Source organism: Tauraco erythrolophus, chromosome 19, assembly GCF_009769465.1.
Source record: "Tauraco erythrolophus isolate bTauEry1 chromosome 19, bTauEry1.pri, whole genome shotgun sequence".
Taxonomy (NCBI): Eukaryota; Metazoa; Chordata; class Aves; order Musophagiformes; family Musophagidae; genus Tauraco; species Tauraco erythrolophus.
Genome location: NC_141483.1, coordinates 16,045,067 through 16,072,098, shown reverse-complemented (window position 1 = coordinate 16,072,098; position 27,032 = coordinate 16,045,067). Strand labels below are relative to the sequence as shown.

The 27,032-nt window shown below is 50.6% G+C and overlaps 1 protein-coding gene across 2 annotated transcripts in view; it reads left to right on the top strand.

The window, feature by feature from the left end:
- MN1 (MN1 proto-oncogene, transcriptional regulator) overlaps positions 1-27,032 on the top strand; it is a 105,026-nt gene that overhangs the window by 9,133 nt on the left and 68,861 nt on the right. Inside the window, exon 2 of one of the 2 annotated variants that reach the window (XM_086623628.1) lies at positions 25,187-25,608. The exons of the other annotated variant lie outside the window; for it this stretch is intronic. Within the exon in view, the coding sequence (XP_086479754.1) occupies positions 25,187-25,371 (185 nt within the window). The 3' untranslated portion in view covers positions 25,372-25,608. Of the gene's footprint in view, positions 1-25,186; positions 25,609-27,032 lie in introns of those variants that run through there. 2 annotated transcript variants of the gene reach the window in all.

The following is a 27,032-nucleotide window of genomic DNA, read 5'->3' as shown; positions in this document are numbered from 1 at the left end:
CTGTGCGTCGCGGCCGCTGCTCCAGCCGGCAGCGGCGTTCGGTCACACTGTTCTGTTCCTTCCACTGAAAAATCTAAGTGCTTGGAAAGAGCAGTTTGCACCTGTACGTGCATGTTTATAGTGTGCAGGAGATTTTTTTTTTTTTTTTTAATATGGAATTATTCTTGTTTCATTTATTCAAAGGGTGTTTTTAAACGAGGGAGCTTCCGTTAACGAGGTGTAGTTAGAACATGGCTTGCTTGTGCACTTCCTCAGCATCGGTTCGTGGGTGAGGGACACAGGGCAGGAACCCTATGGAAATTACATAGGTGAAGCTGTGGAATCTTCCAGGAAACTCAAGGTCTGCCCTGACTTTCCTGCTCTTGGTTAGATTTCTCAACTTTTAAAACATAAATCTGAATTTTTGATATTCTGTAGATAGACCCGGTTTGCACATAGTGATAGCATGACTAGCTCCTGTAAAAATACTGATACTCCTTGTAGTTAGCTGCTTTTCCTTTGCAGAACACTTTTGTGTTGGTGCAGTTAAAACATGATGAATTATTAGTGACCTTTTTTAATGCAAAGATGATTTTTTTTAATGAATTTAAATATATTTTATGGATTATGTGCCAATGTTCCCAAGTCAAATACCTTTTAAATTTAAAGCTGGGAATTGAACAGTTGGAGGTCTAATCCATTAATTTTTACAAGCTGACTTTCTCAATACTTCAAAGAGAACATCTTAGAAGATACAGCTTTGCTACTGCCCTCCTCAGCACCCCTTCTTCTCGTCTCCCCCCCAGTGCCCTCTCTGCTGAGTTTTCATGTTCTGCTCATCTGGCAGATGACAAAGGCGTGTGTATGTGGGGAATGCATTTTCCTTAGTTGATGTAATAAGTTGTAAGACTTGACGATCTAGAAATGTACTCTCTGAGTCTCGCGCTTTTAAGCCATGTACTCATGCAAAAAATACTGTGGCTGCTGCTTTGCTAGTGGTCCTGTGCCCCGCGCTCGAGCTGTTTGTTGTACCAGTACAGGCGTTAGCGTGAGAGCGTTCGTGTTCAGCCCAGTCTGTTCTGGGCTGTGCCCTTTCCAGACACCTGGTGTGAACCTGGAGCACATCCCTTTCCCGTGGGATCGGGTCTGATCTGTGCTGGCCATTTTTAAGTAAAGTTTTTCTGAGTTTTGTCTTGCCCCTGTTAGACAATGACTGTTTTATCTCATCTTGTGATTTCACTGCCCACGATGCACATACGTGTCCGTCATGGGAAGGTCCTGAGAGTGAACTGTTTCTCGTCTGCATGCATCACTTCTGCTGGGAGTCTTTAGTTGTGCAATTTATGTCTGTTTGTTTTCAATTTTAGGAAATCTATTTGTGTCTGTTTAGTGTATTAACGTAAAAATGCAGTGCATGACACTGGGCTGTCTTAAATTTTTATTAGCTTTTAAAATGCGTTTAAAGAAGCTTTTTTTTGGTTTGGTAAGCAGAAATCTGGTTACGTTTAAGTGCTGCTGTGATAGATTTTTTTTTTTTTACATTAAAATAAATACAATTTATTTGAGTTTAAAGACAGACAACACGTGTGTGCTCTCCAAAGGGCGACAATAGTTCTTCTCTGCAGCGTTGTGTTGGGGACGGCGCTGCAGCCTTCCTCTGACGGCCACGTCGCTTGAACTTTGAATATTTATCTTTACTTTTTTTTCCCCTTCCTCTGTTTGGAGCATTTAAAAAGCGAGATGAGGAAACTGAGTTCCTACCTTCTTTTCTTTTAACTCCCTTACCTTCTGTTCTGACCGCTGGGCCTTTAGGACTGCTGGATACTCTTGATCGCAGAAAAGCCCCTAATCAGTCAGTAGTTGGGAGACAGCGGGTTTTTTTTGTGGTAAAATACGTGTTTTCAGAGCTAAGTCTGCATTTAATTAATTTTGTGAATTAGTATTCACAAAATATTAGAAAGCATTTGTATTGCTAATAGAAAGATCATCCTGAGGCTGAGGAAGCACAGTTAATTGAAAAAGCAGCCGTTTGTAAAGTGAAGAAAATTTTAAAACATTTCATACCCTAATTACGAATATACTCTTGATTTAAAATTGAGAATATTAATTCGCCGTGTGAAGCAAATACACTAAAAAACCCTGGAAACAGTCACATCCTTCCTTCCTCCTCTTAATCCTCTCTCAAAATGCAGAAGAAAGGCACAACTTTTTTTTTTTTTTCTATTTTAAATGTAGCCTGAAACCATTTTGCTAGAAAGATGTAAATTGATCTATTAACATAAGAAAGGAAGGCTGGACTGGGTTATTATCTGGTCAGAATTTTAGGATCTCTTTCCTGGAAAAATCTACTAATTTTTTTTGGGAGGTAGAGGGGATATAATCTTCTTCTGTAATGACATTTTAGAGCCTTTCTCTCTTGGGTAAGAGAAGGCACGGGAAGCCGGGGACGCCGTGGCTGAAGGACACCTGAGAGACGCAGATGCGAGTGCCTCACCAGCAGGGCCGGGTCCCCCAGGACCAGGACTGAGCGTCCCCCCACCCACTGCTGGAGGTGATGCTCCGATTGTCCGTCGGGTGAAAACAGGCGGAGAGGGAGCATCAGCCTGAGCATTCCCGACTCCTGGCTAGATGGCACAGTCGGTCCAGTCATTGCCATTGCGCCGATGGATACTTGAGTTTGTGTCCGATTTAGATCGCAGTGGAGTCTGTCTTCAGGTCCCACTCTATTATTATTTTTATTATTTAAGATCATACTTGTTGCACCATAAATTGACACGGTGCTGTAGAAACCTGAGAGATGTTACTGCTACTAAAGATTTACAGTCCAGATGAGATAAAACAGACGAGAGGAGGCTCGCCAGTGCCCGGTAAACCGGCAGCCGTGTGGCTCAACGACCGTGGTGCCACCAGCATCTGGAGCTGGGCTTTGGGAGGGGATGCTGGTGGGGTGCATGGTGGGATCCTGCACTGACAGAGCCAGAGGAATCCTGGGGACAAGTCTGGGCATTTGGATGCCCAAGGAAGGCTGGCGTGCCAGGACCAAACAGTGCTGGGATGGAGCATGCAGCCGGGGGTCTGGCTACTGTGGTTAGGAAGTACGTGTAGGTAGTGCATGGAAAGGGGGAAGGAGGAGGTGAGAGCGTCTTGTCCCACTTGGTGATCTCATTTTTGTGTTGATTGCTTCTTCCTCTGGTGCATTGGGTGGGGACGGTGCAGCCATACACCCTCCCTGGTGCAGTGTTTCTCCTCTCCTGGAAAAAAACAAAACAAAACCCTAAAAAAACAGTTAAGGCATTTCTGATACAGCGTGTGACCGAGATCCTAATTCTCAGTCTGAGCAACAGGAAAAAAAACCCAAAATTATGTGGAAGTAGTTGGAGTCGAGGTGGGTTTTCACCTCCTGCAGATAACTGGGGATGGACACATCACCACGGGTGGGTCCTCCCCCACCAGGACCTGGCCCTGAGGTTTCAGCTATCCAGTACATCCCAGCGCTCTGGTGTGACTTACACCTAGAGTGGTACCGATGTGATATTGCTAGAAACAGGGTACTCCTGAGATGTGTAAGGCAGTCAGGTAACTTTTTGCATCTAATGTTACAGATATTTTTGGTGTGACTCACTTGTTTTGTTAGTTTTTATTAGTGCCGAAATGTTAGGCTGAAAAACTTTTTTTGCCTGGTCTGAAGAGTAGCCCAAACTTCAGCCCAAATGCAGTTTTAAAAAGGAGAAAATAATAAACCTGCCTATTGTTTGTATTCTAAAAAAAAAAAAAGGACTTCCCCAGAAATCAAAATAAAAATTACCACGATCTATGAAACAATAATTCTGAAACACTTTAAAAATAGTATTATCATTCAAAGTGCAAAGCAGCTGGTATTTTGTGATGGAACAGATTTTATTGTTGCTGGATATAGGGTCAAACACTTGCAACACATTCTTGATTTAAACAAACCAAACACACAAGTGCTTTCTGAAGATAAAATCAGTATGATTTTTTTTTCCCCTGGATGCTGTAGTTCCCTTCTCTACCTCTAAATATAGGCACATGCTGTTCTTTTTGTGCTGGGAGAAGCAGCTCGCATCCCAGCTCCCTGTGCTCTCCCTGCCACGCGTCGTTCTGGAGGCAGAGGAAAAATAGGGCTGTTTCAAGTAGAATTAAAATCTCGTACTAGCGATTTTGAGATAGGCAGATCACAAAAAAAAAAGAGAGAATAGCAAAGATTTCTTCATTCCAGTTCTTGTTATTATTATTTGCCACCAATGGGAAGTTTCGTTCCATCGTCTGTTAATTCGTTGTAGCTGTCTGCGAACTGGGTCGGCATTGAGGCGGCTCTAAAGCTGCTGGGACGGGGCAGGTGTCGCGGGGGAGCTCGGGGCGGCCTGGGCTACCCTTAAAAGTGCTTAAACTTTGGGCATGCCGCGTAGTTGAGCGTTACAAGATGAAGACGTTTGTCCTGCAGATGAATCAAGTTCCCACACTGCGTCCTGGCTTTGCCGGCTGTGGCTGAGGTGCTTACGGGAATTGCAGAAACGAATTTGCTGCTTGCAGATTCCTGGGTGCTCCGGGCTCCCCGGGGAGGCTGCCACGGCCCGGCTCTGCCGGGGCTCCCGAGCGCGGCGCGGGGTGCCGGGCTGCCGGCGTGCTGGGGCAGTCGGGCTGGGAAAGCCGCTTGGGAGACGTGGGGTTTCGAGCAAAGCATGAGGGTTTGCTCCAAATAGTTACCCAAATCCTCTTGTATTTTGTGTAGCTTTTTCCAGAGCGGTTGATGCCAGAGGTGCCGAAATATTTTGGTTACAGGTGAGAACAGACTAAAAACCTCTTCCTTGCGTCAGATGAGCGGGAGCTGGAGAAACAGGCAGTTGGAGAGAGTGTGATACAATTACGTTTTTATGTCTGTCTATTAAGCATAATGAAGGGTTGGTTGCTGGCCTTAAATTTGGAAAGAGCTTACTGTGAAGCTTAAAGCAGAAGTAGATTTCTGTAATTACTGCTTTGCAGTGAGGAGTACAGCTAGGTAAAGGGAATAAAAACTAGTCGTTTTCCAATTGTGTTTCCATAACTGCTGCACTTTTAAACATCTGTTTTGAAAGATAAATTTTTTTTTTTACACTAATTTTCACAAGTGAGCTAATAAAAGCCAACACAGAGGGGGAAAAAAAAAAAGAGAAGTGAAGAACATCAAACAAACAATGTCTAGGAAATAGACAGCTTTAAGTCCTTTCATGAGCCCTGCTACATTATTTGGAGAGTCAGTTGGTTTGTTTATTAAACACAAGGCCAGTATACTGTTTTGGTTTGTGTTTACGTGAGTGTGAGATATTTGGTGATAAAACTTAGAAATTGAAAAACTTTGAATTTTATGTTTGCCTTTATTTGTGGTAGATTAAGCAAACCTGGTAAACCGTGGTTCAGTCCTGAGTCTGCTTTTGCTTCTGCTTGACTTTGTTCTTGTTGCCTGATGGCAATGGATCCGGCAAACTTGGATCACAGTGTCTGAAATTATTGTTTCGATTATATTCAGTTTCAAACGGTATGAAACTATTTGCAGCGAGCAACGAGCGTTTGTCTATGACGATAAAAATAGTTTTTCACAGCCTACATTTTTTGTCACCGTGCACGGCAGCGAGTGCTGCAGCTCGGAACGTTGCCGCGCGGTGTTTCGGAGCGGCACTGTGGCACCGCGTTCGGGGCTGCGCGCCGCCCTGAAGTGGAGCCGGTTCTGGTTCACGCGAGGAAGAAGAGGGGGAAGACCCAACCTTTTCTTGTCCCCTAAGGAAAAACAACCTCAGCCGCATCCTGTTTCCTCTCCCCCTCAAAAATTTGGCTGACGTCTTTAAGATGGAGGGCTTTTTCCCTTCCCTTTTCCTACCATCTTTTAAGACGTGCTGTAGGGGCCTTTCTCCTCCTTTTTGTGGAGCTTCTCTTGGAATCAGTTTAAGGGGTTATATTTGAAGCGTTCCTGAAGGCTGCTCCTGCCTTCCACAGTGGTCTGGCCCAAAGAGACATGTGAGAAGTTCCCATTACTGAGCTGTAAAAGAATACTGTAAATGGGTTACGCAGAAAAAACCATTTAGATAAAAATGCAATTTTCCCTCCACATACACTGCTAAGAATTAATAGCACATTCTTCCTAAATGGGTACTTCTATATTATATTTTCACCTTAATGAAATTCTTTCCAAAACAGGAGTGTTTCATTTAAAATTTTAGAGCAAAATTGATCTGTCTTTATCCTTAGTGCTTCTCCTGCTTTGGTTAAACCTCACTGGAGCGCCTGGGGCGGATCCGGGCGCTGGATGGAGAAGAGTTGTTGGGTCCCACGGTCAGCGTCACGGTTCGGCTGCGCAGCCCGTCGCGGGGTGCGCGTCACCGGGCGCTTCTCGCCCCTCTGATTCCACATCTGGATTTGTGTGCCCCGATGGGGCGGTGTGCGCGCCAGCTGTGCTCTCGCTGGCTCCGCTGCTCAGCCTGCGGCCACCACGCGACAGAGGCACGAATGCGGCGCTTACCAGGTTGTTTTGGCCAGCAGTACTCCCGAAGGGAGAACGGCCAAGCCCAGGGTTACACGGCCGCGTCATGGCCGCTGCCTGCGTCCGCCTGGCGCGGTTTGTTGCTGCGCACCGGGAGCAGCGGTGGTGAGCCAGAGCGCGGCATGACCTGGTAGCACTGCGCGACCGCTTGCAAAAACACACAGATGTTATTTTTAATACGTCCCTTTTCTCTAGAAAGTCAATAAATGCCTAATTAGAAGGAGGAATCCTCTGCGGTGGCAGTGAAACCCAAGCAGGGGTGCCCCTGGAAGACTGGGTTTCCCTGAGGACGCTGTGGAGGACCCGCTTGGGGCAACTCTCCGACACTTGGCACGGCCCGTGGCACCAGGAGCAGCGCTGCCGCTGCCCTGCTGCCAAGTGCGCTGGTGGGGCGCGTCCCGGTGGGCTGTCGGCGTGGGGGGTTCAGTCCCCATGGGACACAGCCCACAGCCAGGGGCTGCCATCTCGGGCAGCAGGAAACCAAAGCACATATTGGTGCCTTTTAGAGTGTTTTGGGGTTTTTTTAATGAAAGGATTTTGCTATAGAGATGAGAACAAAACTCTACTGTAGGAGTAGGGCTTTAAGCAGCTGTTTAGTGCTGAGTTGCAGTGGGGAAAATGCTTTTATTAAATAAATTGTTTGGTGTTTTCATAGTATTAGTAAAATGATTCCCACGTATAAGGAATACTCATAACAGTGGAGACACGGATAGGAGTTGATGCAACTCAGTCTTCATGGTCAAAATAAAAATTACTTTGGCAGTAACGCTGAGCAGCCTTTTGCATCATTTTTGTGACAAATTGCTCTTCAGAGGACTCTGTGCTTGGGATATTCCCCCAAAATGTGAAATACAGGAAAAATGTGAGACCTTATTTCCTCACAGCAGTTCTGATGCCTGTGAAAGCGCTCTGGAGCTCTTCTCTAATACTGTCTGAAAATGTATTTTTTGGACACCTTAGTTGGAACCAGAATCCAGCTGGGCTGTCACAGGCGTCCTGCATTGGGGTTCCGATGGCTTTTTTACCCAGCTGTTGTTTCCCAGGCCGCGTCCAGAGGGTCTGTCCCGCACATCTGGCTGGCTGCGGTCAGCAGAAGCGTTGCTGCTGCCTTAACCGTGGTGTGGGCACGGTCAAACAACAGGAGGAGACGGTGTTTGTGGCAGTCCGCGTGCGTGTGTTTGGAAAGTTGGGGAAGAACTGCCAAGTAAACTCTTGAAAAATCACCGTACGCACTTGTCACCGGGGCGATGACCGGGTGCCCGACCGGCCCGTCCACGTGCCGCAAGCAGGATGGCGAGCCCAGGTCGGGCAGGGGCAGCTCGTCTTCCGACAGACCTCCTCCTGGGAGGACAGCAGCGATCCATTCAAACCCGCGTGTCCTTTCCAAACTCCACAGGCCGGAGCTCCACGGGCGCTGCGGGGCGAGGACAGCCCTGGGCAGGTGCCCTGGCAGCCGGTGCTGCTGCAGGATGGGCACACGCCGGGTCTGCTGCTGCCCGGCCGCCGGTTCCTGCACAAACAAACGGCCTTGGTGGATTCTCCCTCCCTCCGATGTGCAGGTTGCTGGGAAATGGATCGCAAAGTTCTGCGATTCGTTATTCGGAATGTGTTCTCGAGCTCCTCGGCAAATACCTACCGGTTGGTGCACGTGCGTGGCTCCCTTCGTGCCGATACCTCACTGAAGGGACTTGGCACCCGCTTGTTTTCTTTCTGACTCTTTCTCCTAACACTGAGCTTCATCCAAATTCTGCTTTTGAAAGGGGTATTTATAGTCAGTGAGGCTTTGACTACTTACAGTCGTCTTCCGATAGTCTTCCAATCAAAGAACAGAAAAATACTACGCTCCTCATTAGGTGGGTTACATAATAGCTATTTATTCAGTCACAAAATTTCCCTTTTGTGATTCACTTTTTGTGAATCACAGTAGTTCAGTGAAGATTGCAAATCATGATTTTTACAGCCAAATATGCAACTCCTTGGAAGCAAATGTTGAAAATGTAAATATTTCAGTGTAGTTTTCGGTAACTTGCAAGTTTCGTGTTAATGGGATGTTGGCTCTAGAGTGTTTGTGTAAAATGAAATAAAAAACAAGCCCCCCCAAACGATTGCTCGAAGTAACTCTGAAGGCAAATGCTTCTGAGTAGTTCTGCTTTCTCGTTCGTGGCCCTTGAGAAGGTGCCGTGTGGCGTATGGCGTTACAGCCAGTGCTTGGCTCGTCATTGCCCGGAAGCGCTCCGTGATCCCGACGGATGCGGGGCAAAGCCGCGGGGTCCCAATTGTCACCCGCCGGGCAGGACCCGTCACCGGGCAGGACTGGCGCTTCCCTGGCTCTCCGGGTGAAAAGGTACCACTAAACTGGGGTGCCTGGGTCTCGTGCAGAGGTTTTACTGTTGGGAAATGCAAACCTCGGTGTCTGAGCAGGAAAACGCAGTGCAACGGCCGCTCCGCGGGCTGCTCCGCCTGCCTTGGCTGTTCCATGCCCCGGGACAAGAGTGCCTGCCACTGGAAGGGTTTGTGACCCTGGGTGAGCGGTTAACTGTTCCAAGGGTGCTGCTCGATCCCGCTCTGCGTGTGAATTTCTCATGCATCACTATTATTTTTTAATATTTTTTGTGCTGTCGGTGCTCAGCGTACCCGGCAGGCACAGCGCAGGCTCACTTGTGCGTTTGAGCATTGGTTGCGATAGTAAAAATCTTGATGGCCATTGTTTCCCTAAAAACCCTCCCTTCTCATCTTCAAAGTCACTGCTGTTAAAATAATTTTCTCTTTGAACATGTCAGGATTCTGTCTTTGATTATATACTGGATTGTCTTTTGTCATGGCATAATGATTTTTTTTTTTGGGTAGACAGAGACATTTTTCAGTTCATCACAGTTCATCCCCCATCCCAGTACTTGTTTAAGAAAGAGAGACTATGTTGAAAACAGGTATTTAAGAATATAGATCTGCAAGAAAATAACTGGGTTTGACTTTTTATTTTCCTGGGAATTCTATAAAGCTGATGTGAAATATAGCTTTCTTTTACAATTTGAACTTAGACGTTCAAAATTTCCCTTTCTCCCCCCCTTCTTTTTGTGTTTGATTGTACCAGAAATCATTATTTCAGAGATTTTCTTCCACTTTTTTATTTGCTGTTTTTGAAACTTACACCACACAAAAAGAATAAATCTCTAATTCTGCCACCATTTTTTTCAGCTTTAGACGAGTTTTGGAAAGAAAAAAAAAAGGAGAGAGAATGGAAAAGAGGGTTTAGAAAACTAAATAATGCTTATTCTTTTACCAAAAAAAGAATATGAAAACTGGATTTTTCCATTTTGTGTGTTGCTATTCTTTGAAGCTGGGAAGGCTTTAGAAAAGAAATATTGGAAAAGAAAATGGGGGGAGATAAGTGATTAAATAAGCATTAATACTCATTTTTATGGTTACTGAGGACAAGGAAGAGAGGAAAGGATGAACTCTCGTGGCCAACTCTAAAAAAATATATGTGAAAATCAAAACCCATTTGGAACAACGAGTAGGCTGGAGCTGCGTTAGCGGTGCCGTTCCGTCGGCCGGCGCTGCCACGCGGCACCCCTGCTCCCGGCGGCGCCTGGGCAAGGGGTGGCTGGTGGGTGCGAAGGGGACACGGCTGCCGCACCACCCTCCCGCGGTGGAGCGAGCTGGCGGGTTGGGTGGTCGGCGTGTTTTGAAGGCGGCTGTCTGACCTCGCGCCGAGCGCTCTGCTGCCGGAGCCTCCATGCCCCGCGTGCCGCTGAGGGCTGGTTCCGAGCCCCGGCGAGCGCTCTCCGAGGCCGCCTCCGCCAGAAGCCGTTTCCTGGTTTACACGATGTCTGCTCGTGGTCCGTCCGCTCTCCGGGGACGAGAGTTTCCGTCGCTGCTCTGGTGGGTGCGCGTTGGTGTGTTGTGGCTCTCCGAGCGCGGTGGTGGGATGAAAGTGCCCCGGAAGCAGAGCTCCTCTCCTGCTGCTGCCAAGGACAGGATTGGCGTGGAGGGACGTGCCAACTTTGTGGCAATTCATGGCTGATGACTTATGGTGGTGGTGCTCTGCACTAGTGTGGTGTTCACCTTGGATCGAAGGGCAAGGGCCTTCTGGAAGGGAAGGGGCCTTGGAAGGTCCTCCCAAGCCTCCCCGAGCTAAGGGAAAGCCCAGGGACAGGAGCGTTTGCAATCGTCTTGCTCCATGTGTCTGTGCAATCACTTCCATCACTGAATGGTGTTGATGCCACGGGGGTAATGGGAAAACTGGATGAAAATGGGGGACAGCAAAACCACATCAGGCACTGAACAGATTTATCCATTGGAAAACAGATGTTCTGCTGGAATAGCAGGAGACCCCCCAGCCCAGGTGAAACCTGCGGACCCGTGTCTGGCGATGCTTACGCGTGTGCACGCTTCCAGCGTTACCTGACGGGTGTATTGCTTCAGAGGGTGCAGTACGACTGCACCAACGCTGACCTCTCCGTGGGGTTCGCCTGCGTGGTTCCACGCGATGGAAGTCTTGGCATACAGTTTGTAGATCCTGGCCGTGGTTTTAAACCGGCGCCTTCTGCTCTTCTTGGAAGGAAAAGAGCGAGAAAGGCCTCGCTCATCTTCAAAATTCCGGATCCTCGAAACCTCCCTGGGAAGTAGAAGAGGGGAGGGACCCTTTCAGGATTAGTTAAGCTGAGATGTCTTGCTGTAGACTTCAGGGCTTACTGGTAACACCAGCCCTTCGCCCACGACTGGTAGTGGCTGCAGGTATTCAGTCAGGGCTCTTACAGGGAATCTGGGAAATCCTCCCCTTCTCCTCCTCCCATCTTCCATGTGTCTGTCCTCCCGACCTGTTTGTTTGTGTACGGTTAAGTTTTCCATGCCAGGGAGAAGCAGAGTGGAAATGTCAGGGGTCAGGCTGCAGGGAGCGGGCTGCAGGGAATGGGCAGCCTGGCTCCTGCAGCCTTTGACTTTCCCAGAAACCGGAGATATGTGCGATATGTGCGTTCCAGGCAAGATTTAACTCTTTCAGCACGGCTGCCTTCTGCTGAAGAAGACCTGGAGGACGGGAGGCAAGGTGGGTATGTTAGGACACGGATTCCCGTCTCTGTCGGTGCGTATATCCCTGCAGTCCCGTTGGTGATGGGTGCTGCTGCTGCCATTTCATCCACCCTCTGATCTAAGCCCACCAGCCCAACGTTCCATCTGCCTCAGCAGCTGTGCAGCTGGAGGTGGAGGCTGCGTGGGTCCAAACTGCGGAGAGGGACAGAGGGTGGCGTGATGCTCTTATGGATATCTGTGTTATGGATACCTGTATTTCTCAACGCGTTTTCTCGAGGAGGTGGTCCTTACGCTGCTGCGTAGCAGCTTCTTCATGTTTGGTGTTTTTCCGGCAGCGATGCGCCTGGGTGGAACGTGCACGTGTGGCACTGACCGGCCCCTGCGGGGCGAGGGGGTGGTCACCCGGGGGCGGTCAGGGTTGTGTTTGCAAACAGAGTCCGTTCATTCTGATCCCATGGACGTGTCCGTAAGCTTTCGAGGCCACGCAGCCCATGTGTGCGGGAAAGTTGTTTGACTGTTGCCTGATCAGCAGCACACCCACAGCGCTGTCTGTGCCATGGAACTGCTCTGCGTAGCGGTGCCGACTGCTGCAGCACGTTCCTCTGTTGTAACTTGGGGGTGTTAAGGAGCTACATTGTCTGTGTCTGGAAGGATGAGGCCGTTTCACCAGCGTTCCCTTCTGACGGGCCCTGCGGTGTCGGGGCAGGGGACGGGTGCGCTTCCTGTCGCCCCTCGTGCTGCACCCCGCGAGGCCGGGGCTCAGCGGCGGGCGAGGAGCTGCCCGCCTCCTCCGTGCTCCGCTCACTGGGAGCTGTGCACGCTGTCTGCGCTCTCACCTCCGCTTCCTCCAGCGCTCCCCTGTTAACCTGGCTCTTGGGAAGTGGTGCAACCGGAGGGGTGGTCGCTGCCGTGGGAGCAGGAGCCTTTGTCCCCGGAGCCGGGTGACCGAAGGGACCAGCCCTTCTGTAGGATGGTCTGTGCTTCTGCGCTGATGAATCTGAACCAGGTTCACAGCGGTTTTATCCAACAGCCGTAGTTGTGTTTGGGGCAGGAAAGAACTCCGGTCTCTCGTGTGCTGCTCCGGTGTGGAGTCCCCCTGCAGCGAGGTCCCCAGGGCACGCCATGCCTCCGTGTGTTGGCACTCGGTGCTCCGGCTCGGCTCGGCCTCGTGCCCTCTCCGGGCTCCTTGGCCCTTGCCAGGGGGAGCGGGTGCTTCTGGATGTCCCCTCCCTGAGTGCCGTAGGGCAGAGCCCACACCACTGCCAGCACAGCGGGGCGAGCTAATTGTCTGCCGTTCTTTCATTTTCCTGGGATATTGAAACTGTTGTGGGCCATAAATCACCCGAGCACGCGGCTAGAAAGGGAACACGGGCCCATATTTCAGGTTTGGGTTTGAAGATGAGACTGTCTGTCCTGTGTTGTGCTGGCCCATTTTGTTGATTTACTGGCCTGTGAAACTTTAGAGTTAATTTTTCGTCGAAGCAGTGAAAGTCTGTCTGCCCGTGACTTTCTTGCTGGAACAGCTGTTTGCTCCTGATTCGTTGCTATTCTGAGAATTTCGTGAAGACTCTCCACAGTGATGTGACAATTGGAAGGAAACGATGAGCTTGTATTTGTTCCCTTCCTAATAGTGGCACTTACAGACGCACCGAAGAAATCCAGGTTTCTTTGTGTGGGGGGTTGATTTTTTTTAAGGTGAATTTCCCTTGCTGCCATTCTTCCTTCACATGGCTGCGTAGTTCTTCTATCTGATGATTTTGTTTTGCTTTTCCTTCAGATAGATTTAATTTCAAAACATGCTGTTCAAACAAACTGTGGTTCTCCATCAGATTTGTGACCCCCAGCTGAATCTCCGCACCTTTCCGCTGCTTTATGGGATGTTTCTGAATGCGCCAAATCCATTTTACAGCAACAACATTGCCATCTCTTTTTATAGCCGAAACAAAATTTTGGGCATACCGGGATTTGGGATTTTTCTGTAGCAGAAAAGACCTGGCAAGAATTTACCCAGAAAGTGCATTTTGGACTGATAGCATCAGATATCAGTCTGATTTGCAAACACTTAAATGTTTTCCAGCAGAGGTTTTGACCCTTCTTTAACAAACTCAGGCTTCCTGACAATCCAACTTTTTCAAATACTTTTCTGTCGCTCTTTAGAAGTTGTCCATGAATTACTAGGAATTTGCAAACTGTGATTTGAAAACCATTGTTTTTGGAGTGGCACATCTGCAGAGGTGTGTTCCCCGGCACAGCACGGGCCGAGGGGTGTCCAGCTCCGAACCGTGTCTCCATGGGTGCCCTGGTGAGTCCCAGCTTTGTTCTGGGCTCTCTGCTCTGCCTTTTCTCTTACGCCGTGAGCAGTGAAATTTGGATCCCCTTTTGATGTCAGGGTGGCTGTTTCCCAAGGTCCCCTCGTACCGGCTGCTGCTTTCCAGACACTGAACTGCAGTTGGAGATATCCTAGAGAGGAGAGGGACGTGTTTCAAGGTAATGCTATAAATAAATGAGATAAAAGAGCTGAAGATCATGGAAGCTGTTTCTTCTTGCTTACTGTTAGCCTTTGGTAAACGCCAGTTGTATTTTCACGAATACCCTTGAACTGGTGTGGTTTAACCCAGAGCATTAATGTACATGATCACCATTTCTCGGCGTGCAAGAGCCTCAGATGTGTGAGGCCCCTGGGAGAGATTGACTTTGCCTGTGGCAGTTTTGTGTTACGGTCCCTCGTAATTGTGAGTTATAGATCGGGCAGAGGCACCTCCAGGAGCCACGGGCAGAGCTGGGGGGAGCGGGGATGGGGCGACGGGTGGGCAGCTGCAGGACCCTCCACCCCCGGCCTGGCACTGGAGCTGGGTGTGGGTCTGGCTTTGGGGTATGAGGACGTGGCTCCTCTTGATTTCTTTGGGAACAAGGCTACTAAACACATACAAGTCTTTGGCTGGCTGTATCCAAGCCTTCGCTTCACAAGAGACTGATAACATTTCAGGGACAAATTCCCTTTTTTACACTTGGCTAACAAGTACTCATTTAATTTGCATCCTGAAACTAAGCGACTACAAACAAAGTTCTTTGAAGGGAATCTTCTTCTTTCATTCTGTTTTCCCTTCATTTAAGGAAAATAGAGATTTCCATGTATAATATGCAGGGCTTAAATATCCTACTTATTGTTGTCATTTCTATTTTTTTCCCCAGCAATTATGTAGAAGCTCTTGCACAAATCTGAGGAGAGAAAGCTGGAATTTACATGTTTCCTCCTCTATTGCTCGCTGTGCATAATCACCATCTATTCATTGCCTCTACAAACTCTGTTAATACACCCACTTCCCTCGCCAGCGTGAGTGGGCATTTCCATGCTATTTTCGGAGGCCAGCTCTGTGCATCGGAACGGCGTTAGGCTGAAGGTGCTGCTGGTACTTTTGACCTGTGTGTCCTCAAGAAGAAATGAGCTGCAGCAAAACTTACTAAAATGATACGATGGGTCGTAGAATGAATTGATGGGTAAAGTAAATATTGCTCTTTTGGGCACCATCCCCTGGCGAAGAGTGGAGCCGGTGGTACCGGTGCAGCAGCAGAGCGGAGCTCAGGCCAGCTCCAGCCGCTCTTCTGTATTTAACACGCGTGACAAGGTTCCGTCGTGCTGGGAAAAAACAGCTTGGGGATCGATAAAACCCGGTAGCCCGGGACGCTTCTGAAGGCAGTCTGACAACAGGAGCTCTGGGGAGCGCGGGCCAGTGGTGGCCACTTGTGCGGTGCCCAGGGAGAGATGCAGGTCTGCGTGGCCGTCCCGCACGGGGGAACGGCAGACGTTAGTCACCGTTAATCCACTGAGCTCCTTCCTCGATGTCAAGTGGCAGTTTAATGCGCAACGCTTAAGTAGCGTCTTTTTCTCAATTTTGGCCTGTCCTGGAATAATACTGGACAGTGCCCAGGAACTGGTTTATTTACATGAGGGCGTGTTGGACAATTTGGTATTTTCTGTGCAGGCAGAAAATTCCACTTTGGATTTTATAAAAAACCTTTCCTTTGCTTGCGCGTTCTGGCTGTCGAGAGATGGATTTCACACGGGCTGGTTTTGTGCGTAAAGCTGCCATGCGATAATTTGCGTGCACATGAAATAAATGTGAAAGTTCTAGGTGCAAAACCAGCATTTCCGTACTCATCACGGGTGTGTGGGCTCCTGCCCTCGGTGAAAATAGGCTCAAAGCATTTAGTTAGTGCGAGTGAGTGATGTACGCCAACGGGATCAGTCAGCCAATATTCCCTCCCACTGTGGAGTTCTCCTTTTCGCGTCACGTGCTGGATGCAGCGGTAGGGACATGGCCGAGACAGCTGCAGTCCTTTGGAGGGGGAGTTCGGAGAAGCCGTTGGTCCCAGTGCCAGGTCCGAGTGTCAATCCAATGGAGCTGGGGGGTGGGATTTAGACAGTTGACTCCTGCGAGATGAGCCGCAGAGCTTGGTTTTTTTGTAGGGGCAGAAGGACAGGGCCCGAAAATAACTCAGAGCTCCCAGAGGATTCACTGTCCTGGATGGCAGCACGTGGACATTGGGAGCGTCAAGTTGGCTGTGTGGGGACGGATTGAAGTTGATGTTTGTTTTCTCTTGAAAGCGGCCAGAAACGGTCTAAGCGTTGGTGGCAGTTGGTTTGGTTTGATTTTTACGGCCAGTTTTCGTCACTTGGGCAGGGTCATAGGTCCTCGTACGGCACAGCTCAGTGGAGCACAGCATCAGCAATGGCACTGGGGAGCCCAACAGACAGTTCAGAGCCGGGTGGTTGGGTTGATTGGGTTGGCATAGACCATGGTTGAAGGTTTGGCTGTCATCAGCTCAGGTTTCCACCTGAGCCGTGGTTTGCCTGCGCGGGGAGGGCAGGACCCGGCTAGCAGAAAGCAGCCCTGCAGCGCTGCCGTTGTGATGGGCCCTGGTTTGCCAGAACGGTCTTTTATTGTGTGAGAACCAAAACCCCGACATTGGCCCCGTTGCGAGGGGGGCAGGCAGAGTTCCCCTCTGCGGTTTGCGTGTTTCGCAGTAAAGCCAGCGTGAGAACTCGTGTGTTAAGCGGAAAAGAGGAACTGGAGGTGGCCAAAAGAGAGGAAGGATATGAGTTAAACCCAGTCCGTTGTCCCCGCGGCTGTCAGGCAGGGCACAGGAGCGAGGGCTGTCCCAGGGTACGGAGCTTCTGGCTCCCCCCCTCAGACGCAGAGCTTATGCTGCTTCTCAAAGAGTCGTGGAGTTGGAAAGCAGTAATTGAACGGTGGCTCCCAGAGAAATAAATAGGTATAGGCAGTTCCACCCTTTCCTGTAAAGCCATGGAGGCGTGCTGCTCTCTGCTGGGCGGTGGGCAGCCAAGTGGGGAGCTGTGTGTCCCCCCCTTTCTTGTCTCATCCTGGCAGGGTGGAGGGAACACAGCGATGTTGTTCTCCTTATCCACACGTCGTTCATTCTGCACCTTCAAGGTCATGCTACGTGTAAGATGACTGCTGCCTTTTCCACTGATAGAGCTAGTGTTTTTCCTACTTAATGGTGTTTCCACCAGTTTCTTCAGACGCTGGCATGTGGCTTACAGCCTGGGTTTGTCCCCAGGCGATGTCCACCCCGGCGTGCTGCTGGAGCTGCGGGGTAGGACGCTGCAGTCTGGCTGTAGCCCTATGGCCATAACAACAAACCCCTGTCGCTGGGTTTGGGCAGCCACCCCGTCGTGCCATGCGCATCCTTCCATTGCTCCTGGTGAAACAGGAGCATGAAAAGAGGTCAAGGGAGGAAAAAAACCCCACATATTTGCGGCAAGCTCTCTGTCTCCTGTTATCTAAATCCTGTGCGAGCAGCAAGTGCCGAAGGAGCTCTGTGCCAGCTCTGAGACCTCTGAAAGCAAAATAAACATCCTTGCAGCAAGGGCTGATACACGCTCCCTTTAGAGTCGCAGGCACCTCCAGTTCATAGCGCTGTCTGTGGGGAAAGAGGCTTGGAGGATCAGGGGATGTTGCCAGACCTGATGGAGGGGTGGGCACCGCTCAGCGTTAAGGGGAAATGGGCACAGCCCGAGCGAGTGGGGACGGCAGTGCCGTGCCATGCCGTGCCTTCAGGTGAGCGGTGTCTGGTCTATACGCGGCAAAGTCAAACGCCGTAGTCGTGGTTCACGGGCTGTGTTAGTGCTGCGGGACGGTGCTCAGTGCTGCGGGACGGTGCTCAGTGCTGCGGGACGGTGCTCAGTGTGTGCACAAGTTTGCGACTACTTCCCTCCTTTGTGAGAAGGGCTTTGGCAGCGCGGCTCAGCTGGCTGGGTCTCAGCAATAAATCTGTGGGCTTCTTGAAATGTTAATGAGCGAGAGGTGGCCGATACCCTGGAGTTGGGGTATCTCCGCACGGCGTTCCGTGTCAGCCAAGAGGGGAATCACCTCGTCCCCGTTTCGGCTGTGCTCACCATTGCGAGTCCTTGGCACCAGCTGTTCGTAGCGACAAACGCTTCTGACTTTTCCTTTAATGCTCATATTGAGGAGGGTGGCACCTTTAAGCATGTTATGGGCTTTAAAAATTGCATGACTTAAATAAAATAAATGAAAAAGTAAAATCAGAGTAAGAGGAAGGTTTCAGTCATGGAGCTTTTCAGGGAGTGTGGGCAGAGTGCTCGGTGCTGCACAGAGCCCAGAGACAGAGACAGCCTTTGCCCCGAGAGACTTAGAGCAGAAGAGACAGATCCAGTCCAGAGTGGGTACAGGATGCCGGAGGTGAAAAAAACTGGCAGCAGTGCAAGTTTCAGGGAGAAAGCAGGTGGCAGGTGACACATTTGTGTTTATAAACAAATGCAAAACGTGTGCTTAGGTGCACTGCCATGCGCTGCCGGGTCAGGAAAATGCTTTTGTCCAGGATTTTGTCAGTGGTGCCTCGGTGGGGGAGGAGGTGGCTCATGTGTTGATCAACACCAATGGACTAGATGTGTTTAAAAATGCAATTTTAGGAGTAAATTAATCTGTGGAGACTAGGTCCAGTGTGCAGGGAAACATGAAATGTTTTCAGACCTTATTTTCTTGAAAACTGAAAAAGATGATTCTGTAGTGTGTACAAATGCAGAGCTATGTGCCTGAACCAATATGTCAAACTGTCATGTGGGAGATTTGGTGAAAAACATCTTGTCCTAAGGGAATAATTTTAAACACTATATGTAGGTTTGCTGCCTCATAAGAGATCATTACTCAAATCTATTCCCTCTTACGGTAGCTCGGCCTCTACTTAACGGGCACAGAATGAGCAGAAGCCTATTAATGCATCCTTTCAGAGTGGTTATCAGATGGTGAAGGGAAACTGATCTCTGATCGGGGAATAGAGTGGTTTTGGCCAAATCCTCTGATTTAGCCTTAGCAGGATCAGTAGCAATCCGGGGGCTTCACGCTCGACTGGCCATCGAGGGCGGTGGCGGTGGGGCCGTGCCGTGCCGGGCGGCCGGACCCTGGGCAGCGCGGGCGGCTGAGGCTTTGTCAGAGCCGGTGAAGAAGTGTAAGGGACGAGCCCTGGGGCAAGGAGCCGTTCCAGGGATCTTCACCTCCTGTTTGTCACTTCGATCTCGCAGGAACGCTGAAATGTGGAGTGGAACCCATTCCCAACCAGACCCCTACCAGACTGTGACTGCGCTCTCGCTCCTGCTTCTCGCTGTCTCCCGTTCCTTTTGTTGGCGGTGGTTTTAGCGAAAACAAGAGGAATGGCATGAGCAGCACCTGAAGGGCAGCATAAACTGCCAGTGCCTCTGTGTAGCATCCACGGTTGCCTTGACTACCCATCATCCCTCCCTCAATTCATCTCCTCTCTCACAAGATGATGCATGTCATGCGTTCTAGCATTGCAGGTGAACTCGTTTTTAATGGGATTAGCTTACCTAAAAACCAGGACACATCTGGATTTGTGTGGTGTTTGGTGGGGTCGTCACAGTTAAGAGAACATGTTTGTTTTTAAAGAGTGCGTGTGAAGATGCCACATGAGGAAAGAGGCTTTACATAGCGGCTTAATGTGGGCTAAGGAGAAAGCGGGAGTGAGAAGGATGCTGGAGGGAATGGAAGTGTGTAGACATGGTGTCTGCAGGAGCGAGGAGAGTCAGGATCTAATCTCCTGGAGAGAAATGTGGTTTTCCTGTGTTGGTGTGAAAAAGCAGTCCGTGGTGTATGCTTTGAATTTTTGGGGGTAGCAGAACCCCTCGTCTGCTCCCTGTGTCCCTGCTGCGGGCTCCCGTGTGAGTGACCGCGCTGCCGCTAGCGCTGTGCGAACGAGCAAACAGCCGCCTTCTCTCCGCGGAGGCGTGTGTGCCTGCGCACCGCAGGGCAGGGGGAGAGAGGCTTCGGAAACGGGGGGTCACAGCAGAGGAGTCGGGCGCGGGAGAGGCTGGGGGAGCCTGTCGCGGGCTGGCAGCCCGTTTGGGACCTGGAGATGGAAGCGTGTTCGTGTGGGGAAAGCCTCTTCAAAAGCTTCCTGTAGAGCTGTTACCTGAAAGCAAACTTTAATATTATTTATAAGACAAAAAGCTTTTTGAGTCTTTTGGGAATGTGAAGCTGTCCGTGTGTGCAGCCGCCTCTGCCCCGGGATCAGCCCGGTGTTTCCGTATGATTCTTCCCTTTGCTTTTGCGTTGTGATCGATGAACGTTAGCAAACTAGTCAGAGAATGCATCGAAATATTTGCCTAAACCATACAGCTTGAACCGCAATAAACAAACTTGCTGGAATATCGGCTGAGCAGGCGTGCGAGGGCTGTGAGAGCGGCCGGACTTGATTCACTTCCATGTTCCGATGAACGTTTGCAGGTATTCCTTTGCCATAGCCACCTGGCTCTTCCAGACATTGTGGCTGGCTCTTGGAAGTGCCTGTATGCAAGCTGAGCTAATAATATTAATCAAACCTCGTGTTAACTTCCAGGGCATTCAGCGATTATTGCAGGAATTTTCTGTGCTGTGAGCAGTTTGGCACAGTACGCGGTGCCGGGCTTTCCGCGTCTTTACCTTCCGCTGCAATACGGACTATGGGTTGCTGCTCTGGACGGGATAACGGTAGGATGGGCCACTGTAATCCAGGTAAAAGGAAGAAGTAGTTTCTAGTGCTGGAAATTTAAGCTCGATCCATGCAGTAACTGGCTTTTAGGCCCACTGCGACTTCACCCGGCTGCAGTGCGTGAGGAGGTGCTGCTGCCGACGGGTGGGCGCCGGGTGCACCGAAGGAGCCCTGCCACTGTCCCAGGCAGCTTGGTGGCTTTTCCTCTGCAGGTGACTGTCCTCCCTGGTGTGACACCCACCATCATATACGGGAGTCGTGGAGGCTGCCACGGCCAGGATGTGCACTAATCGCAGCTTTTTGGGATGAGGACACTGTCACGGTTGAGCCGTTTTCAGACTCGTTTTGGTCTTTGGTCACTTTATTGCTTTGAGTTTCATGCCTTCCGAGGGAACACGTGTGCTTACATAGGGCGATTTATCTCCTGTCTCTACATCAACACGTGCCATTTCCAAGTGGCACACGCTATCCTGCAAACCGAGTGGTTTTACTTGCATCTGCCCAAGGTTCTGTTGTGTCACGTCCTCTGGTTTGGAGAAGTCTCCACTCGAACCATCTTGAGATCTTGGGTATGGAAGAAGGCTCTTATTACAAGGGTATTGCTTTTATTAGTAACACAACTCTCTTGCAGTAGTTGCTAATAGAGGCAGTTGTGCAGTTAAAGCATAATTTGTTTGAAGATTCCTTGCGTTCAATTAGGTGTACTTCATGACTGACAGTGATTTGTCTGAAACTTGGCAACTGCGAGGCAATGACATGATGACACCATCTTGCATTACGTGACTAATTTTAAGCTGCAGAGGCCCCTCAGTCTCTAATGCCAGTACCCCTGGGGACTGCGTGCGCTGCAGAAGGTGGATGCTGGGGCACCACTGCTGAGGGAGGCTGCGAGGCAGCGAGGTGGGCTGGTGAAACAGGTCTCTTGGGCGAGTATTGCTGTCTTGGGCAAGCATCACGCACTATCTCATGCTTAAGACCCGTCATTCTCATCAGGTGGGTCAGCGCAACTTTCATTTTTTCAATACAAAGGTTTTTTTCAGAAAAGCATGGTAGCTTTCTCAAGACAGAAACATTAGAAGAAATAAATTGCACTGAATGTTTCCCTCCAGATTGGCTTTGAGAACGCTTGGCCAATGCAAGCCTCACTGCAAGCTCTCGCCTCTTTGTTTTGGATTCCAACGTGTCGTTTTCTGTGCTCTTAACAATAGACCAAGAGAGCTTGAGCTCCCACACCGTGGTGTGGAGTTCGGCATCGTGGGAACAGTGGCAATTAGCGTTAACTTCACCACCTTAGGATCAGGTCCTGCTCACCTCGTTTACCTGGGTTTGCCTCAAATCCTGTTCATCGCTGTGCGATAGATTCTGCATTGATTCCTTGATCAGTAGTTTGCTCATGAATTGGATCCACAGCAAATATTTTAGAAATAATTTGCCGATTTACAAGTAGATGAGCCTAGCTTGTTCTTTAGATGCTTGTGGCATGTGACCTTCCTCACTTAAGCGTTGGCTGAGGACCCGATCCTTTCTGGGTGTCGGCGGTGCGTGCACGGCCAATGCAGACGTCGCTGCCTGCGCCAGCACAGCGTGGCGAGCTCCGGCTCTGATCCCAGCCGGGCACGCGCAGCCGGGTGCTGGGTCCTGCCCTGGGAACGTGCGGTCTCTGCCTCTTCTGTGGGTGTCCTGAGCCGAGGGGCCGGTCCCCTGGGCCCTGCGGAAAATGCTCCTTGCAGAACCGCCGCGGAGATGCCTGGCCCCTGCTGACAGCAGTTCAGCAGAGGGACTCTTTCCTCTTTCTCTGCGGCAGAGGAAGAAAGCTGCTGTCACAAAGACTAATCTCACGGCGCTGGCTTTTCCTGTGCCGAGACCAGCATGTCCTGTGCGCTCAGGGAGACCTAAGAATAAAACACACTGGGTACTGTGTGCGCTGTGAGGGATGTGCGCACATACCAGTAAGAAAAATGTTTCCCTTTCTCAATTCTCTGCAATCTCATTGGAGTTTTAAGCGTTTTACAAATAAAAAGTTATTCAGATACATTTACATTTAGGATAGTAAGTTGAAATTGAATGCTTCACCAAGTAGCATTTGTTTAGTCTTTTTTTGCCCTGTGATTTTCCTGAAGCAGCACCATAAAGCCAGCGTGGGATCCACTGGTGTGCACCCCGCAGTGGGCAGCCCTGCGCTGGTGGAGCCGCCCTGTCGGGTGCCGGTGCCCCGCGCCGCCGCAGGAATGTCCCTCCTTTGGGCCAAGGTGGAATCACCCCTGCGGGCCGGTGAAAACCGCCTGTGGTCATCAGAGGCAGCGCAGACCGTGCAGGGAGGGAGCGGGTCTGGGGTGGTGAGGCTCAGGGGCAGCAGGAACCACGAGCAGAAGTTGCGTCGTGGGGTGAAGGCAGCGGGGCCAGCGCTGCCTCTGTGCACCAACACCGGTGTGGGCAGTACGCCGTGAGCTCTGCTGTGCTTCAGCTCTGCTCCGGTGCTGCTTATTGACCAAAACTGCCAAAAAACCCCAACGCCAACCACCAGGACTGTGGCCCGCGTTGGAGCTTAGAGAAGGTGAGCGTCCGTGAGCTGCTGACGTTGGGTTCGTTGTTGGCGCGGCGGGCGAGGGCGTCGTGCAGAGACGCACGCCCCGAGCGTGGCTGTGCCAGGCGGAGGTGTGCAACGGAGCTTTGTGTTGGGTTTGCACATGGTTACACTGATGCAGTGCGTGGCTGAGCAGGCGGCAGCGCTGCTCTGGAGCTGCGTTCCTTCTCCCATCGCTCCCGGCATCACATCCCCAGGTTCTAATTAGTTTCTCTGTGTGGTGTTATGATACTGTTTTGAATACGAGCATCTCTTGACATCCTATAATCAAGCATTAAAAGCATTTTCCAGTTTAAATCAGGGGCTTCCAGACTGGTTTAACATTGTTTTTTGATGTCACTGTGATCGTGTAATGGAGCTTTTGAGTTCCTGTTTTGTCTCGGGTGTAGCGGCTGATGAAATGAAGCTGATCCCACGTGCTCCGGGAGGTGTGGTGAACCCGCAGCGCTCGGCCTCGTGGGGCGGCGGAAAGATGATGTGAAGAAAACTCCTGAGGAGGTTCAATGTTCACAGCCATTCTTTGGCACGTTTGCCACACTCCACATCGCCCTCAGCCCGGCGCGAAGCGGGCTCCCGGGGTCGGTCGGAGCCCGTACGGCCCCGTGTCGGGGTCTGCTCCTGCCGCTGGTGTCTGGGCGCACGCGGACGAGACGGTGGCGAGAGGCAGCGCGGGCTGTCGGTCAGGGTGCTGTTGGCTTTTTTCGTCTCACCTTGCACCCTTCTGTTTACGCACTGGGTTTTATCCAGGGCCGGGGGGGCTGTCTGCATCGGCTTGGGCATCCTCCCGGCAGAAGCAGCGGGTTCCAGGGTGCCTTCGCTCCGAGAGGGTTTCCCGTGTTCCCGGGCCGGCTCCTCCCGGGGGTCGGGGAGGCAGCCCCAGCCTGCACCGGGCTGCTCTGCCACTGCCTTGCCCTTCCGGAGCCGGGGAGAAGGGCCCGCGGAGGGGCTGCCGAGGGCCTACGGGGTTACGAGGAGAGGGATGACGTTTGGGGGGCTTTGTCTTCGGGCTTTTTTTGTTGATTTGACCACAAGCGGTGGAGAAGAACTAAAGGAGTGATTGATCTTGGCGAGGAAGAAGGTGATGAAAGGAAGATGTGCCTGGCTGCGCCGGGCAGGGAGAGGGTGCGTGCACCAAGGCAAATTTTGAAGATGAGAGAGATTACTGAAAGTATTAAGAATGAAAGCCCCGTCCCTGGAAGTGTTCAAGGCCAGGTTGGATGGGGCTTTGAGCAACCTGGTGTAGTAGAGGGTGTCCCTGCCCATGGCAGGGGGTTTGGAACTGGATGATCTTTGAGGTCCCTTCCAACCCAAACCATTCTGTGATTCTATGATTCTGTGAAAATCAATGGAGTGACAGTGGGAGTGAGTCATGAGTACATGGTAGTGTACTTTGGAAGGAACAATTCTAGCTACGCTTCCTATTAACTGTAAAACACAGAGGAGAAAGGCCTGGGACGTCATTTAGGATGTTTTGGTTAAAGTGTTTAATTTCTGTGGTTAGCAAAAAGTAACGGTGGCTACAGATGATGCAAAATCTTAATATGGAGAAATGATAAGAAAAATGTTATTGTGATACACCATTAAAAGAGGTGAACAGGGAGATCTGTGCCTGTAAGAGACCGACGATGGGAATGACCTGGAGGACGCCGAGGGTGCGGGGCTGGTTTCCTGCTTGGGGAAGCTTCAGTACCAATTTCAGGTAGTGGAGGGTGCAGGAGGAGAGCAAACTCCCAGTTGTGCTACAGCGCGGGACACGCGAACTCAGTCATGTGTGCGTCCCCAGCGCTGGAACGTGCTGCTGGGTAAAACAAGTGCGTGTGAAAGAGGGGTTTTGGTGTTTTTCTGGCATGGTGAAAATCAGCCGGAGGAGCTCGCTATGGGTGGGAAGAGGGAGCTGTAACGGGGACGCCGTGGGCACGGGAGCCGGGGCACGGGCCGGTGGGGCGAAGACGGGCGCAGTGCGCGGGCCGTGTCGTGTGCGGTGCCGGGGTTGCGCGGCGCGGTTCTCTAACGCTCTCTCTGTGAACCCTTTCCAGCCCACGACCTTCCCCCGAGCAAGACCTCGGCCGCGGCGCAGACGGGCAGCCACCTGCAGTGCCTCTCGGTCCACTGCACGGACGACGTGGGCGAGGCGAAGGGCCGGACTGCGGTGCCGACGTGGAGGTCCCTGCACTCGGACATCTCCAACAGATTTGGGACTTTTGTGGCTGCCCTGACTTGAACAAAAGAAATTATTATTTTTTTTCTTCTTTTTAATTTCAAAGGGCCGCTACTGCTAGGTGGACTATTTTTCTAGGTTGGTACCTGCTTAGTGGCATATGGACTGGAAAGGGTTAATTTAAAGTAAACCTCAACTTTTTTTTAATCTTCTGCCACAGTATGTTACCAGTGTTAACCCTTCTGCAGTTAGCACACTTTTGCTTAAGATTTTCCTGCTAGACCACTTTTTCCCATTATTCTGTAACCTTGGCATACATTTATAGATGAGGCCTTTTCCTTTTTCATCTCAGCGTATGTCCAAGTCACGTATGTCATAATAAGACAAAGATCCTCCTCCTCCTCTTCTTCCTCATTTGCTTTGTTTTTCTTTTTCTTTTTTTTTTTTTTTTTCTGTTTTGCTTTGTTCAGTGCTTATTACAATGGTGATCCTGAAGAACAGCAGTTCAGGAATAAATGCCGGTTAAAGCGAAATGGTCATCATTATATTATATATTATATTGACACCCAGCTTCTGCCAGTCACATACAAACGAAACCGTTAATGCTCTGTTGAATATTCAGGCGATGAGCCTGCCCTTTCCTGAGAAAATGATGTTCTGCCGTTAATAACGTTCAGCCTCGTTTGCTCCCCACCTCCCCCCGTGCGGCGAGGATGCTCGTTCCTGTATTTACCTTGGGAAGGCCAGAGACAGAGCTCTGTCATGAACGGGCTGGTTCAGACACAGCCGGGGAAGGTCTAGAGATGTTTTTCTAAATAAGTCTAACAGGAAGTTTGCTTAATAATTCAGAGTCGTTATGGTCTGCGCAGAACGCCCGGGCTCCTGCTCTGCTGCGGGGAGGAGCAGGGGCTGCTCCCCAGCGTGGCCGCAGCCTCCTGCTGGTGCTCCCACAGGTCCCTTTTCTTTTTGTATCACTGCTGGAGGAAAAAATCCCCCAGACCACCGCAAGCCTCGTGCCCGCGCTCCCGCAGTTGGGGCTGGGTCCATCGCCAGTGGTGTCCCCGGAGCCGGCGGCACTGCCACACGCTGCCCTTTTTGCCTGTTTTTAGCTGAAGGAAGACGCTGCTGATGGAAGCAGGATGCAGCATCCCGTGCCCACATCTGCGGGGTGCCCTGGCTCCCGCTGCGGCCGTCCTGGTGCAGTGGCAGTGGTCAGGGCACGGCCCGAGCAGAGGCATGTGGGGGACTGTATGCCCAGGGTCCCCGTTTCCTAATCTGCCAGGGCAGCGAGACCCCGTGCTAGACCCCCTCATTCGAGGCCCTGTTTTTGCCATGCGTTGAAGAACAGTGTTACTAGGTGCACACAATAAAAGGAAAACCATACTTTCCTGCCCGTGATAGATAATGCTCATTCGAGAAGAAAGTTGGAAGCAAACCAGATGAAACCACGCCTGACACGATGATCCGACACTCCTGTGGTTTTGCGTAACGCTGCCCATTATTTGTGTATCCTCTGTGTGCAGGGCGTGCGAGCCGTCCCACCCGCTCGGCCAGCTCGCTTTCCTCTGCTCCCTGAAGCTTAATAACATCACTGGAGATTGAGGTTTTAGCTGTGAAATAAAGGTCAGCCTCTCTAGGGTTATTTATTACCGCTGTCGTGAATTCACAAAATGTGTCCCTCCTCAAGGGATGGAGTTTGGAGACTGCTTTGTATTTTATCTGTG